The following is a 12,318-nucleotide window of genomic DNA, read 5'->3' as shown; positions in this document are numbered from 1 at the left end:
TGATACAAAGATGAAGAGTCTGAACACACTTAAAGGGATATTGGATTCACATTGTTCATTTAGCTCCACACAAAGCAACAGGTTCTGTGCAAATGTTTGACTCTAGCCTACAGGAGATGCCTCAGGGCACATCAGACATTAGGACAAAGCTTCAGGGCATGCTTACGTGAACAAGCACACTCGCATTTAATTTCTTAGTATAAGACTATAAACAACTGACACTATGGCTAGGTCTATATGCCAGTGTCCTGTGAATAATCTGAGAGTGAAGAATATAAGATAGATGCTTAGATTCGTATCACATAACAATTTTGCCATGTACAACGTGTTCCTTCTTAATTCTGAAGTACAAAATGAGTAAATTTTACAATGGCACATTTGTGCCATTTCAGTGTAAAACAGAAATCAGATGCTTTTAGACAGAGGAGCAAAACAGATTATTCTATCCAGCTACGTTTTTTCTTCTCTAAGTCTTTAAAGAATTAAGTATGGGGTACAAAAAGCCGAAGATGCTGAACCACATCCCTGACATTCTTAAAACTACAATTAAAACCCCATGAGGATTATAACCATTGCAGTGCTCTTCCAAATAAGGTAATCTATTTCTTCTACCACACAAGAGTAGCATCTTATTCAATGAGTCAAATGCAAATATAAACTTAAATGCTAATTTTACTGAATGGTAGAAATGTACAGGAGTGTTACTCTAAGTTACTTCTAAGATGTGAGGAGTGGAAGAGAAACCAAAAGGCAAGAGCAGTGGAGAAATAGGAACACCCATGATGGGATTGATTAGAAGGTACTGCATAAAGATGAGAGGGAGGCCTTCAGTGCTGCAGAACTCCTAAAGAACTTGGTTCTGTTCCTGTTCAATGTACAAATCACACTGGAGCCTAGATTAGCCACAGCATTAAACTTTGCAAGAGAATGACTTTCATCTTTATTCCACTTCCAATGGTAAAATCAGAGTAACATGGGCTCTCCAGTATTAGTACTGATGAAATCCAGGCTGAAATCCTTGAGGCACAAAACCTGTTGGATGACAAATCAGTATCTGTCCCTAACTACTTTACACTGGTCTGAATTCCCTTACATATATTTCACCCCATTGTTTTTCTGTATCGCCAGTAATACCATCACAATCTTTCTGGCAAGGGGATTTTAGTTTTTTTAACCTGGTACAATTCTAAATAGGGGAGTTGTTTTGACTTTGGGCTGCAATCCAAGATGAGGATTCCCTCTAAACCCTGTGGGGGCTGAGTCCTGAGTATCTTCAGTACCTACTCAGCACACAACACTGAAAGAGCATGTTGCAAGTTCCCACACAACAGAGTGTACAAGGGAGAGGGGCCCAGAAATGAACTGCTTCATTGGCTCCCACCCTTTGGAGCAGTCTGCCCCTCAAAGTTAGAATGGCTCCCTCCCTATTAATATTTAGGAGGTCCATTAAAATGCTTGGAAGGAAAGAGGAAAAGGACAGAGTGGCCATGAATGCACCATTAGAAGACCTAAAAGACCAGGTTAGGGGCAGATTGTCATGGAGGAAATCTATGTAGTTGTTGAGTCATCACCGACTTGATGGCACATAATCATTTAAGATACTCCTTTTCTGTAGATCCTTCAGCAGATAAATGTTATACATCAAGCTATGGTGTTGTCCAGTGTAGCTCTCAAGAGGCAACTGATCATTTAAAAAAAAAAAAAACTTTCCTGAAAACTACCTCCTGGTATCTTGTTTTTCTTAATTTTCTTCTAAAATATCAGAATGGCTGCACCCTTAAAGTTTAGACTGCAAAAATGTTTAAAAGAATAAAATTATACCATGTAAAATTGAATCCCATAAGTCATATAAAATCAAACTTTGCATGGGTATTGAAATTCTCTAACTCTGCAATTATTATTTGTCTAGTACATCCAAGCTGCCCAATTATGAATATGACCAAGAAGTTATTCAGGATGCCAAAGTTCCCCCCCCCCCCACATCAATAAAGTCTTGTTCAACCATCCACTCTGGCTTCAGAGACTTTAATACATTTCAGTCAAATATATGAAAATATAAGAGAAAAGGGGGCAAGATTTTTTTCCACAAAAAGCTATGTTCTACATCCAGTGACTCACTCCCCCGTTCAACCACGTCCAGTCACATAGTTGTACAGCTTTGGCTGAAGCAAAATCATAACACTGTGTTCTACTAAAATATCTAAAAGAAAAAACTTGTCGTCTTAGAAGTACAAAAATCCATCCATCCATCCATCCATCCCTATCTACAGTATCTATCACCATCTACCTTCCAATGATCAGGTTCCTGAAGCCCCATTAATTTTAATGAAAGAATGTTAAACAGCTGCTTAATGTTCCTACTCTAAGCTATCCTTCAAAGTGCTTGTCTTTGATTAGACTGTGCCCTCTTACTGTATTATGCATATCAGTTTACACTACATTCAAGCTGCTATAATAAAACAAAGTAAATACATTTGTAAACTAAAAAAATATTTATAAAATGATGTACCTTAAAATTAATCTTGTAAATATGTAGGATTAGCAGTCTTAAATCACACTGATACATATTTGAGTAAAACAAACTATAGAAATTGTATATAAATAAGACATCTTGAAATATTTACACAAGCACAAAAACTACTTAAGTTGCTGTTATATAAGAGGAAGAACTAGTGTATTACAGAAGTATTACCCTTTGTGCATACATTTGTTTTACACTAATGATTTAGTGTGTTCATACATTTGATTCTAGAGAAATGTTTAGTCACTTGAAAAAGGACAGTGTTGGGTTACATGATGCTTATCAATAGAAAATAACAATGTAAAAATATTCATAGAAATATTCTTTGTCTTCCTGATCTTCAGAATTTAGTCTCTAGCTTCTTGCTCTTCGGAACAAGAAAAATGCTCCCATCTCTGGTTTGCTGCAGTGAGTAATCATTGGGGGAATATGGCTTGCCATCTTCATCCCGGAGCATGCTGAAGACTTCAAGGTACAGGGTGCTCAGCTGCTTTTTCAGCAGCTGCAAGCTTTTGTCATTCTCCACTTTCTCTTTCAGGAGCTTCTCTTTCTCATCCTTCAGGTAATCCAAGTCATGCTCCAACTCAGTAATACTTTCCAGTTTCCTTTTACGGCAGTTTTGAGCAGCTACCTTGTTCTTGCCTCGCCTTCGTATGTCACGAATCAGAGCAAGCTGGGCCTCGCTGAACTGCTGCTTGGACATCATTTCATTGAAGTCATCCACAGGGAGGTTGATGATTTTTTCAATAGGAAAAGGGATCTGCAGAGCTTTTGCTCGCAGCTCATCTCTAGTGAGATGAGCTTCTGGTTGGCTAAGGGACTTGTCTTTCATAAACGGAGCTTCAACATGGCCAGGATTGGCAGGCAATTCTCTTTGGGGTGTAGTAGTAAGTGGTAAGTCAGGCTTTGGGGAGCCTTGCTCTAGAGATGGAGAGACAGGAGCCTGCAGCTGAAATGAATGCATCTTTGCATTGCCCTGTGACACGCTTCCAGGGGCACTATCTATCTCCTCCATTTCTGAATCACTGCATCCAAAGCCTGCATCCCTATAAACTGAAGAGGACTCCACAGAATGAGCTGGGGATGATGTACTGGGACTTGCATTCAGTGAAATACCAGAGTCGGAATCATTACATTCTGCAGTATTTCCTGCAAGGTCCTGGTTAAAAGCTTTGCACTGGGCAAAATCTGAAAGATCAATAGGTTCACTTAAAAAGCCAGCAAGTGCCTGATCCACAAAATGAGATGGTGGGGTAACTGCTCTGCTGTTCATCTTCACGTCAAAGAGGGAATAGAAGTCCTCACAGAAATCAGTGCTATGTTGGTTAGGATCTTCAGGCAGCACCATGCTAGAATAGGGATCCTCCAGTGGTTTCAGGAATTCTTGGCTGCAGTTAACAACTTCTTCCTCCATGGCAGATAATGAATTGTAGAAGGTAAAGTTATTGGCAGTCTCTGAAGCGGCATTTACTGCAAATGGATTTGGTGTCACATCAGCCACGCTGTCAGTTTGTATATTAAGACACTGTAGAAAGAAAGGTTCCAAAAAATGTTCAGCAATAAAATTAACATGGTGATGTTATGTACAGTATGTTTTATATTTCATTCTAGAGGCGTACTGGGTTTTGTTTTTGTTTTTTGGTCAGAGTCACACTGGAATATTTAGTGGCATGCTTGCATGCAGGATAGCAACTAAGCTTTAGTTTAATTCAATTTAAATGTAACTCAGAGTAATAATATGATTACTTTCTATCTATTTAACAATTCTTCTCTTCTGTCCCATGAAAAATGACCAATTGGGGAGGACCTCTGAGGAGGGCAAATTCCCTGTGTTTTACACTTTGGCGGTTTACATTCTCTGCAGCTGATACATCTCTGGAGCTAGGGAGGCACTATCTATGGCTAGTCTTGTGCCACACACACGGACACTAGTTTTTACTATCACCTTTTTATTTACTATGATACTAGAAAACCTGTTGAGACAAATATAATGCAAGAGAAATAAAGGGGGGAAGAGACGCAAGTAATTAGTAGGCTCCCTTTCACCACTGACGATTTCAAAAAGGAAATGTGAATACTGGGATGAAGGGGCCAAAATGCATCAGAACCTTGAAACTACAACTGTCTGTCTTTCATATCTTATTAAGCCAGTTAAACTCAACAAACTTACATAAATGTGTGAGTTTACAGAAATATATGCTGTTCCTCATAATTCGAACAGAACCATCTGCCTCCCCTTTGTGGGACTGGATGGACTCTGACAAATGATATCACCTTTCAATATAAATGTAGACCTGCCAGGTTTCTTTCCTCAAGGAAGAACTTCTGTTTGAGAAATTTCTGTTTTCCCTGCACTCCAGGTAAAATATTTGCCTTTTCGCTTGTAAATTCCAGCTCTAGATTTACAGAGTATCATTTTTTTCCCCAAAAAATATCCATGATATATGAAGAATTTTAGACTTTTAAGAAGTTTTTAATGTCTCTGATGAGCTTCCAAGTAATTGGATTTCTGGAGTGCAAAGTTGGGGGTTCTGTTTATTTTTAAGAAAAAGCAGCAGGCTTACCCTTCCTGTGCAATCATGGATAAAATTGATATGGGCAAGATTTTTCTTTTTAGAACCTGTCCCAATTATCAAAAGAGTATTAAATGGGAAGATTTCTGCCAATGTATCAATGTGCTCTATATGGTGCAACCAAAAGAATAATGTTTAACAATTAAAGTTGCATTTCTTAACTTTATGAGAAAGTCCTTTCCACACCAGTGGGACTTTCAAGCAGACTAGCTATAGGATTATAATGTGAGTTTAGGCTTGATTATAGTCTAGTGTTTCTCAGCCTTAGCAACTTTAAGGTATGTGGACTTCAACTCTCAGAATTCTCCAGCCAACCATGCTGGCTGGGGAATTCTGGGAGTTGAAGTCCACATATCTTAAATTTGCTAAGGTTGAGTAACACTGTTCTAATCTCTTGAAAATGCAATTACAATTTATAGTACACATTCCCCCTAGAAAATCAATGCTATTTAATTCACACTAAAAGTAAATTTTGGTTGGAAGTTAGGTATCTTACAGCTATTAGATCACTGTCAAGTTGTTACTTGGTGACATTTCTAACTTCTTTTCTCCCAATGAATTATCTTATGCAGAATGATGTGGGGGAGAACTGATCAAGAAAACAAAAATGTCAAACACTGATTTTTCCTTTTAAGTAAATGTCTGTCCAAAATAACTATTACCTGCAGTTCTGGAATAGACAGGAGTTCTTCCCACACTTGTTCTATATCTTGTGTGTTCTCAACTTTTGTATCTAACAACTCTGGAATCGTAGACTGAAGTACAGATGAGTCAAGTGACTGCATATGGTTAGAATCAACAAAGACTTGGTTGGTAGTCATTTCCAAAGGTGCCACTTGTTGAAATTCAGCTGGGGAAATCTAGAATATATGAAACAGATATTTGAAAGCTATGCTCAGAACCTTAATTATTAGCATGAAAAGAAGTATATCATAGAATCTTTAGTTCATAATATTAAGAGGTATGCAGAAAATAAAAAAGGAAGAAGATGCTATTAAGTACATAAAGACTGGCAGAGTAATGAGTATTTACCTCACTCTCGTCTACAAATGGAAACGTTTCTGCTAAAATCTGCATGCAGTCATCAAACAGATCATCTGCATCTTGTTTGGAAATATGTACATTCTGTGTAGGAAAGACAGGAGGTTACAATTGTGTTAAATGCAGATTCTGTGAACACACCAACAGTAGCTACCATCACTCTTTTGAAAGAAACAAAGAAGAGGGAATACAGTGCTCCAATCAATAAGAACAAAGAGGCTGTGCATTTACAGCTATACCTGTGAATAACTGTTGGATATGGCAGAAGTTCCAGATTCAACAGCTTGAGCTGGTTGGATAGGAACAAATTCCCCGGTTTCCTCATCCAGCTGCAGTTGGGCAAGAAAGGCCTTTTCCTGCTCTTTCTGAAGCTGCTCTTGTCTCTCACTTTCAAGCTTTTTCTGCTTCTCAAGTTCATATTCCTTCTTTCTTTGGCTAAAATCAAAAACTTCACGCCTTGCTCCAAGATCTATGTCTTGTCTCCAGAGAATGTCAATCAGAGTCACATCCTATATGCATGAGAGAAAGAAAATAAAGAACATCAGGGCTGTCTGCATTTTAAATGTATGTTTTAAAATAGTAGCTATTATAACTAAATGGTTGCAAATAGAATCAAAGCTCAAGGTTTATGAATTGATGTTAACATCAACGTTATATCCCATAATATAAAATTCAGTAGGTATTCAATTACAAAACATGGAAATGTAACAATAAGTTAGTTAGTGGTTAAGAGAAAAAATTACTTGCACTGCAGTTTTGAGCACTATTTGAAATTAATTTAAGAATTATATACATACTTACTTGAAAACAATCCTACCAATTATTTCTGAATAAACATACACTGGATTTGACTGCACACCTGTAATCTTAAATGTGTTTGTTTTTTTGTAAATGTGAATAGGACTGAATTGTCCATGTCATAAATATATGTATATCAGAGTTAAATAAATAGTTCGAAGACATGTACTAGTAAGCATTAATAAGTAGTTCAACACAGAATTTTATTATATATGATGCTCCAGAAACTTTTAATAAAATACAAATGCTAGTAAACATGCCATACTTTTCTAATTGTCAGTGACTTTTCAAGATTGCCAAAACACAGTTAAGTAATAAATTCTTGATACTGCTCATTGCTAAAAGAGTTGTATCATGTCTACTAACATTCACCACTTGTTTCATGAATAGATGATAGGTATTATTTTTGTTTTTTAAATTATTCATTACTTAGAAGCCAGCTTGATTAAGCACTTTAGTGAACTCCAGTTTCTTCACTACTATTTTGTCCTAATAAAAGAATTGCCCAGCTAAGGATGTTGAATATTTTCTTATAGGTTAAGGCAAGTCTCTCTTTAAGAATGCTTCACAAGGTTATGAGAATAAATGACACCAGATATTGCAAGCTTAGTTATCTTGTAAAAATGAATCTGGAGGAAAATCCAGGGGAAAAATTATTCTGCTAGGTGACAACAATACTTTATTGATCAGTCATAAGGCCATACTTGTCCTGACAAGCAGGAACCACGCTGAGACAAGGAATAGGTCTCTAGTGTTTTATTACTGCTACAGTAGACAAAAAATCCTACCAAACTGAAGAAGCGTGAGAAAACCCATACAGATAAACTCCCAAAAGTCAAGGCGGGTCTGTTCTGTGTCTCTCTGAATGACAGCTCAAATTCTCTCTACTACGCATGCGTTTTCCCCGCTGGACAGGGGCCCCCTCCTGCTCACCATCAGTGCTCATGACAATACTGTAATATAAAACCTTTGAATAAAACCATCCATAGCAAAATAACTAAACACAAAAACTCAACTCGTATGTTATCATCCTTTACAACTTACCCCAATAAAATACACATATGCAGCTCTAATTGCACTGCTTTATTCAACAAGGTCATTTTATATGTAATATTTGTATTCTGACCACACATAAAATATGTTGTTCTAAGATATGGTTCCCTGTGAGCTGTTCGCCTTATATATGGTTCAGGATAATGATCTTCTTCTATGCTATACAATTGGTACTCAAATAATATATGTGGTATATCTTCAATCTCTGGTATACCTCAAATAAATATATGTTCATGATAGGGGACTTGATTAAACCTTTCATATTTACCATTATATCTAGCTGTAAAAATCTCACATGGGTAAACATCCTCCTAAGATACTTGGTCATTTGGTAATCGAATATTTTTCCATTTGAAAATTATATTTGTAGTGGTTCATCCATCTCAGCAGCCTTACTGAGAGTAGCTATATCTCTTTGAGTTTCTATATCAGAGATTCCTTGTGCAACAATTTTCTTAACTGGGAATCTATGAATTTCCACAGAGAAATAATTTTCTACCAATAAAAGTAGCCCCCTCCAAATTTCTTATTCATACAAGCCCAAAGGCCATTCCCATTTCTCAAAGGAAATTAAATGTTACACAGACATCATAATCTACATTCTTGAAAATAAGAATGATCAAACTTTCAAAACTTTAATGACTGCGTTTTTGGATCTCAAAATTTAATCAAAGTATGTATGCCATGCTCCAGTAATAAAATGTCTACCTTTTTTAAAAAAAAATAATTATGTAGAATTATACATAATTTATAAGATTGATGATGATCACAGATGAATTCTGTAAATACCTGAAACAAGCATACCATTTCCCATTTTGCCAGTACTTGAAAGCAAATGATGAAAACTGCATTTAGTAAATGTTTATATCTACCAGTGTATGTTGATGTCTTACAATTTTTGGATACTCTTCAAATAATCTGGGACAGAGATGTCCATAAAATAAAGTGGTTTTGCAGAAAACCAAAGTTTAGAGTCACCCAACTGACTGCTTCTAAACACAAAAGAAAGTACTTATTTGCAAAACACATTATCAATTAATGCAATTCAATGCTATAGCAATCTCAGACAAATTAAATGAAGGATATTTCTATACATATCATGATAGCAAGATGAAATTCTTGGGGGAAGCTCCCTTCCGGTGGAACAGCTTGCCCCCCAAGGCAAAAATAGCCTCTACTCTTCTGGCATTTTGGAAGCCGGAACTTAATTATAACTTTTGCCATAATTATATATTGTATTTCTGTTTCTGTATGCCATTGTTATATTACATTAGCTGAAGTAATTGCTTTTGTACAACACTTAGGGCTCTCTTGAGTGTTGCTTATACATTCATAAATAAATAAAATTCCATATTCAGAGAAAAATGTTTTCTTCCAATTTGATGATAAGCTTTCCAGGGGTATGCACGTGGGCACTGCTGGAAACAAAGAAGCAGATCCTTTCAGTCGTTCATCTAAAGCAGCCTTTCTCCACTTTTTGATCCTGGAGGAACCCTTGAAATATTTGAACCCCTGCACATTCAGGCTCAAATATAGGCCAGAAGTTAAAAAAATATTTTATTTGTTTCATGTGTAGGCCCGTAGTACAGGCATTTGCAGTGTTCTTAAACTAAACATCAAGAATGAAACTTAACTCTTTAATGTCAAGTTGCCCAAATTTGAAATCATTTTTTAAATAAATCGTGATCTCCCAGGGAAACCCTAGTGACCTCTCGCGGAACCCTAGGGCTTCACAGAACCCTGGTTAAGAAACTCTGATCTGAAGGCATAAATTGTTGATTAAAATACAACTGACATTTCTTCAACAAAAATGCTAAATATTATTATAACAAGGGAACAAGGGAAGCTGAAATAATTTTTATAATGCCCACCATAATGGTTTGGCCCTGTCAGAGAGTACAATCAAACTAAAGATATAGCAATATGACAGGGTTTCATGACAGGCCAATAGTTTACCAACTGCTCACCCTCCATCTCTGATCATCTGCAGTATGCTCTGGCTAACACTGCAAGACCTTGATTTTAGGGGCTATTTCTAACTCGAGGTTTGCTGCTACTTCTCCAAAGCCGATTCCCCAGTTGAGTGTATGATCCTCAACATTCTAGCTCATTCCAGGTTCTCTCTGCCTTTCAATTTTTAATTCCAATGATAGAAAAGAGAATAAAAAATCAAAGATCAGGAGGTAGTATGGCTTTAAATTGTTTTAAACTTGTACACGTATTCTACACACAATCCCAACACACTATTCCTTTTCAGGGTAAACAACATTATTAATTCATTTGCTGTGCTTTGCATAAACAGTAAAGCCAAGAGATTGAGGCATGAATTAACAAAAGAATAAAGCCAAATCTGGTTTATACCATTTCACTGTATCTTTCCATACCTTTTCACCCTTGCAAAACATCCTTGTTTTCACCATGTCCATATACTGCTTTACATGTTGCCTTTTCTTCTTTAAACTGCTCACCTCATCAAATCCATCCCAACCACAACTTTCTCAGTCTTCCCCTTCCTCTTGATAATTTTTCCTTCATATATTAGCTTTGTAATTTGACCTTCATTCATTCTCTCTGTACAATCAAACCACCTCAAGATCCTTCATTTGCACTGCTTACTAACTATTGAGATGCAATCCACATTCATTTATCATCTGTCACTCTTGACTCTATCTATTCTTGTTTTACAGCACACATTTAAGCCCCCATTCAAACTACATTCAACTGACTTGTTTCTCCTGACATACCAACTTTCACTTCCATATAACAAAGTGCTGTTATATACATTTTAGTGTTCTTTTTTTTTTTTTGGTTTATATATTTTATGTAGTTCTTTTTTCTTTCCTTTTCTTTCTTTTTAGTAATTATAGCCATAAAACTAAATTATTATTTTTTTAATTCTGAATGAATGCAATCCAGGAGAACAAATTACTTTGTTTGGTGTCATGAATGGATTGGCAGGAAAGAGAATATAGTAAAAGTGATTGGACATTTGGTGACTCATGAATTCCCACACAACCTTGCTTCTATCACATGTATCACACCAAGGAAACTTCAACTTTATATTCATGCAGAACATTCCATAATACAAACCTACTCACTTCACCATATGCTTTCTCTAAATCAAAGGACATACCATAACCTTTCTTTCTCACATGCACACATTTCTCAGTGACCTACTGAAGGGCAAAAATCTGGTCTGCACATTCCCTGCCCAGCATACAGCCACTCTGCACATTCCAAATTTTAGTCATGGATCAAAAGGGATACCTTTTCATCAGAATTCTGGCAAACACCTCAAGGCACACTTAATCTAATGCTCCTGTTCCTATAGTCTGGCTACCTTTCCCTTGGAACAGGAGAATAATTACATTTTTCCAATCATCAGACACAAATGCAATCTTCACACCCACATGATACCAAGTTGCACAGCCATTCCCTAAGGAAACCACATCCATATTTTAATATCTCCAGATATTTATACCATTTTTCAGCATTTTCACAACATTTATTACTTTCATTTCATCAGTTTCTTTCTTGAATATTTATGGCATTTGTATCAATTCTGCTTCTCATATCAATATAATCCCCATACAAAATCCCCAAAATTCTCATTTCCATATCATTTTCATCATTTTAATTTTTAATTTCATTCATTCTGGTGACTCCTTGTTTCATCTACTTGACCCACTTCCAAAACCCTTTTTTTAAAATTTCAATCTTAATTGCCCTGCAGTTTCTCAGCATCTTTTAATCTTAACCATTACTTGCTTTCTCTGACTATGTTCTTTGCAATTATATTTCTCCCATACTTCCTTCTATCCATCACAAATTCCCACAGCCTTTCATCGTAAAAAATTAAATCAAGCCTGCTTTTAAATTTATAATCATCTCTTTGCCATGTCAACATATGTATAGACTTTGCTTAAACCGTATATTAAAAGAAAAAAAACAACGAGAGAAATGTTCTAAGCAGATGCTAACCACTTAAGAAAGCCTCATAATTCTCATTCATTCTTGGGTCACCAAATTGCCCAATCACTTTTTCTGTTATCTCTTGTTTTATTATCACTCATCTATTCATGTTCCCCTACCAGAATAATTTATTTTCTGGGGTCACATTCAATCATAATGTTGCATATTTTTTCTGAAACTCATCTCTGCTTTTTCCATTATCACCATTACTGGAGCACAAGGTGCAACTAACAACAGTCTATACATTCCTACTTTCATACACCCCCACAGCAACCTAGATAATACCTATTCATACTATACTTTCATGTCCCTACATGTATTCAATTCCATAAGATCAAATCACCTTCAATCTATTACAGC

At 36.3% G+C, this 12,318-nt stretch overlaps 1 protein-coding gene and 1 long non-coding RNA gene across 2 annotated transcripts in view; one reads left to right on the top strand and one right to left on the bottom strand.

The window, feature by feature from the left end:
- Positions 1 to 2,652: 2,652 nt before the first annotated feature.
- NFE2L2 (NFE2 like bZIP transcription factor 2) overlaps positions 2,653 to 12,318 on the bottom strand; it is a 29,790-nt gene continuing 20,124 nt past the window's right edge. The window contains exons 2-5 of the mRNA XM_063318135.1: positions 6,375 to 6,644; positions 6,127 to 6,219; positions 5,757 to 5,954; positions 2,653 to 4,046 (exon numbers count right to left, since the gene is read on the bottom strand). Of these exons, the coding sequence (XP_063174205.1) occupies positions 2,862 to 4,046; positions 5,757 to 5,954; positions 6,127 to 6,219; positions 6,375 to 6,644 (1,746 nt within the window). The 3' untranslated portion in view covers positions 2,653 to 2,861. The remainder of the gene's footprint in view (positions 4,047 to 5,756; positions 5,955 to 6,126; positions 6,220 to 6,374; positions 6,645 to 12,318) is intronic.
- Positions 6,643 to 9,351, top strand: LOC134507476 (uncharacterized). Its single transcript, XR_010068914.1, has 2 exons — positions 6,643 to 7,622; positions 7,873 to 9,351. It is a non-coding gene; the product is annotated as an uncharacterized LOC134507476 (long non-coding RNA).

Source organism: Candoia aspera, chromosome 1 (genome assembly GCF_035149785.1).
Source record: "Candoia aspera isolate rCanAsp1 chromosome 1, rCanAsp1.hap2, whole genome shotgun sequence".
Classification (NCBI taxonomy): Eukaryota; Metazoa; Chordata; class Lepidosauria; order Squamata; family Boidae; genus Candoia; species Candoia aspera.
Note: the sequence above shows the minus strand (reverse complement) of the source record. Positions and strands in the feature narration are given on the sequence as shown.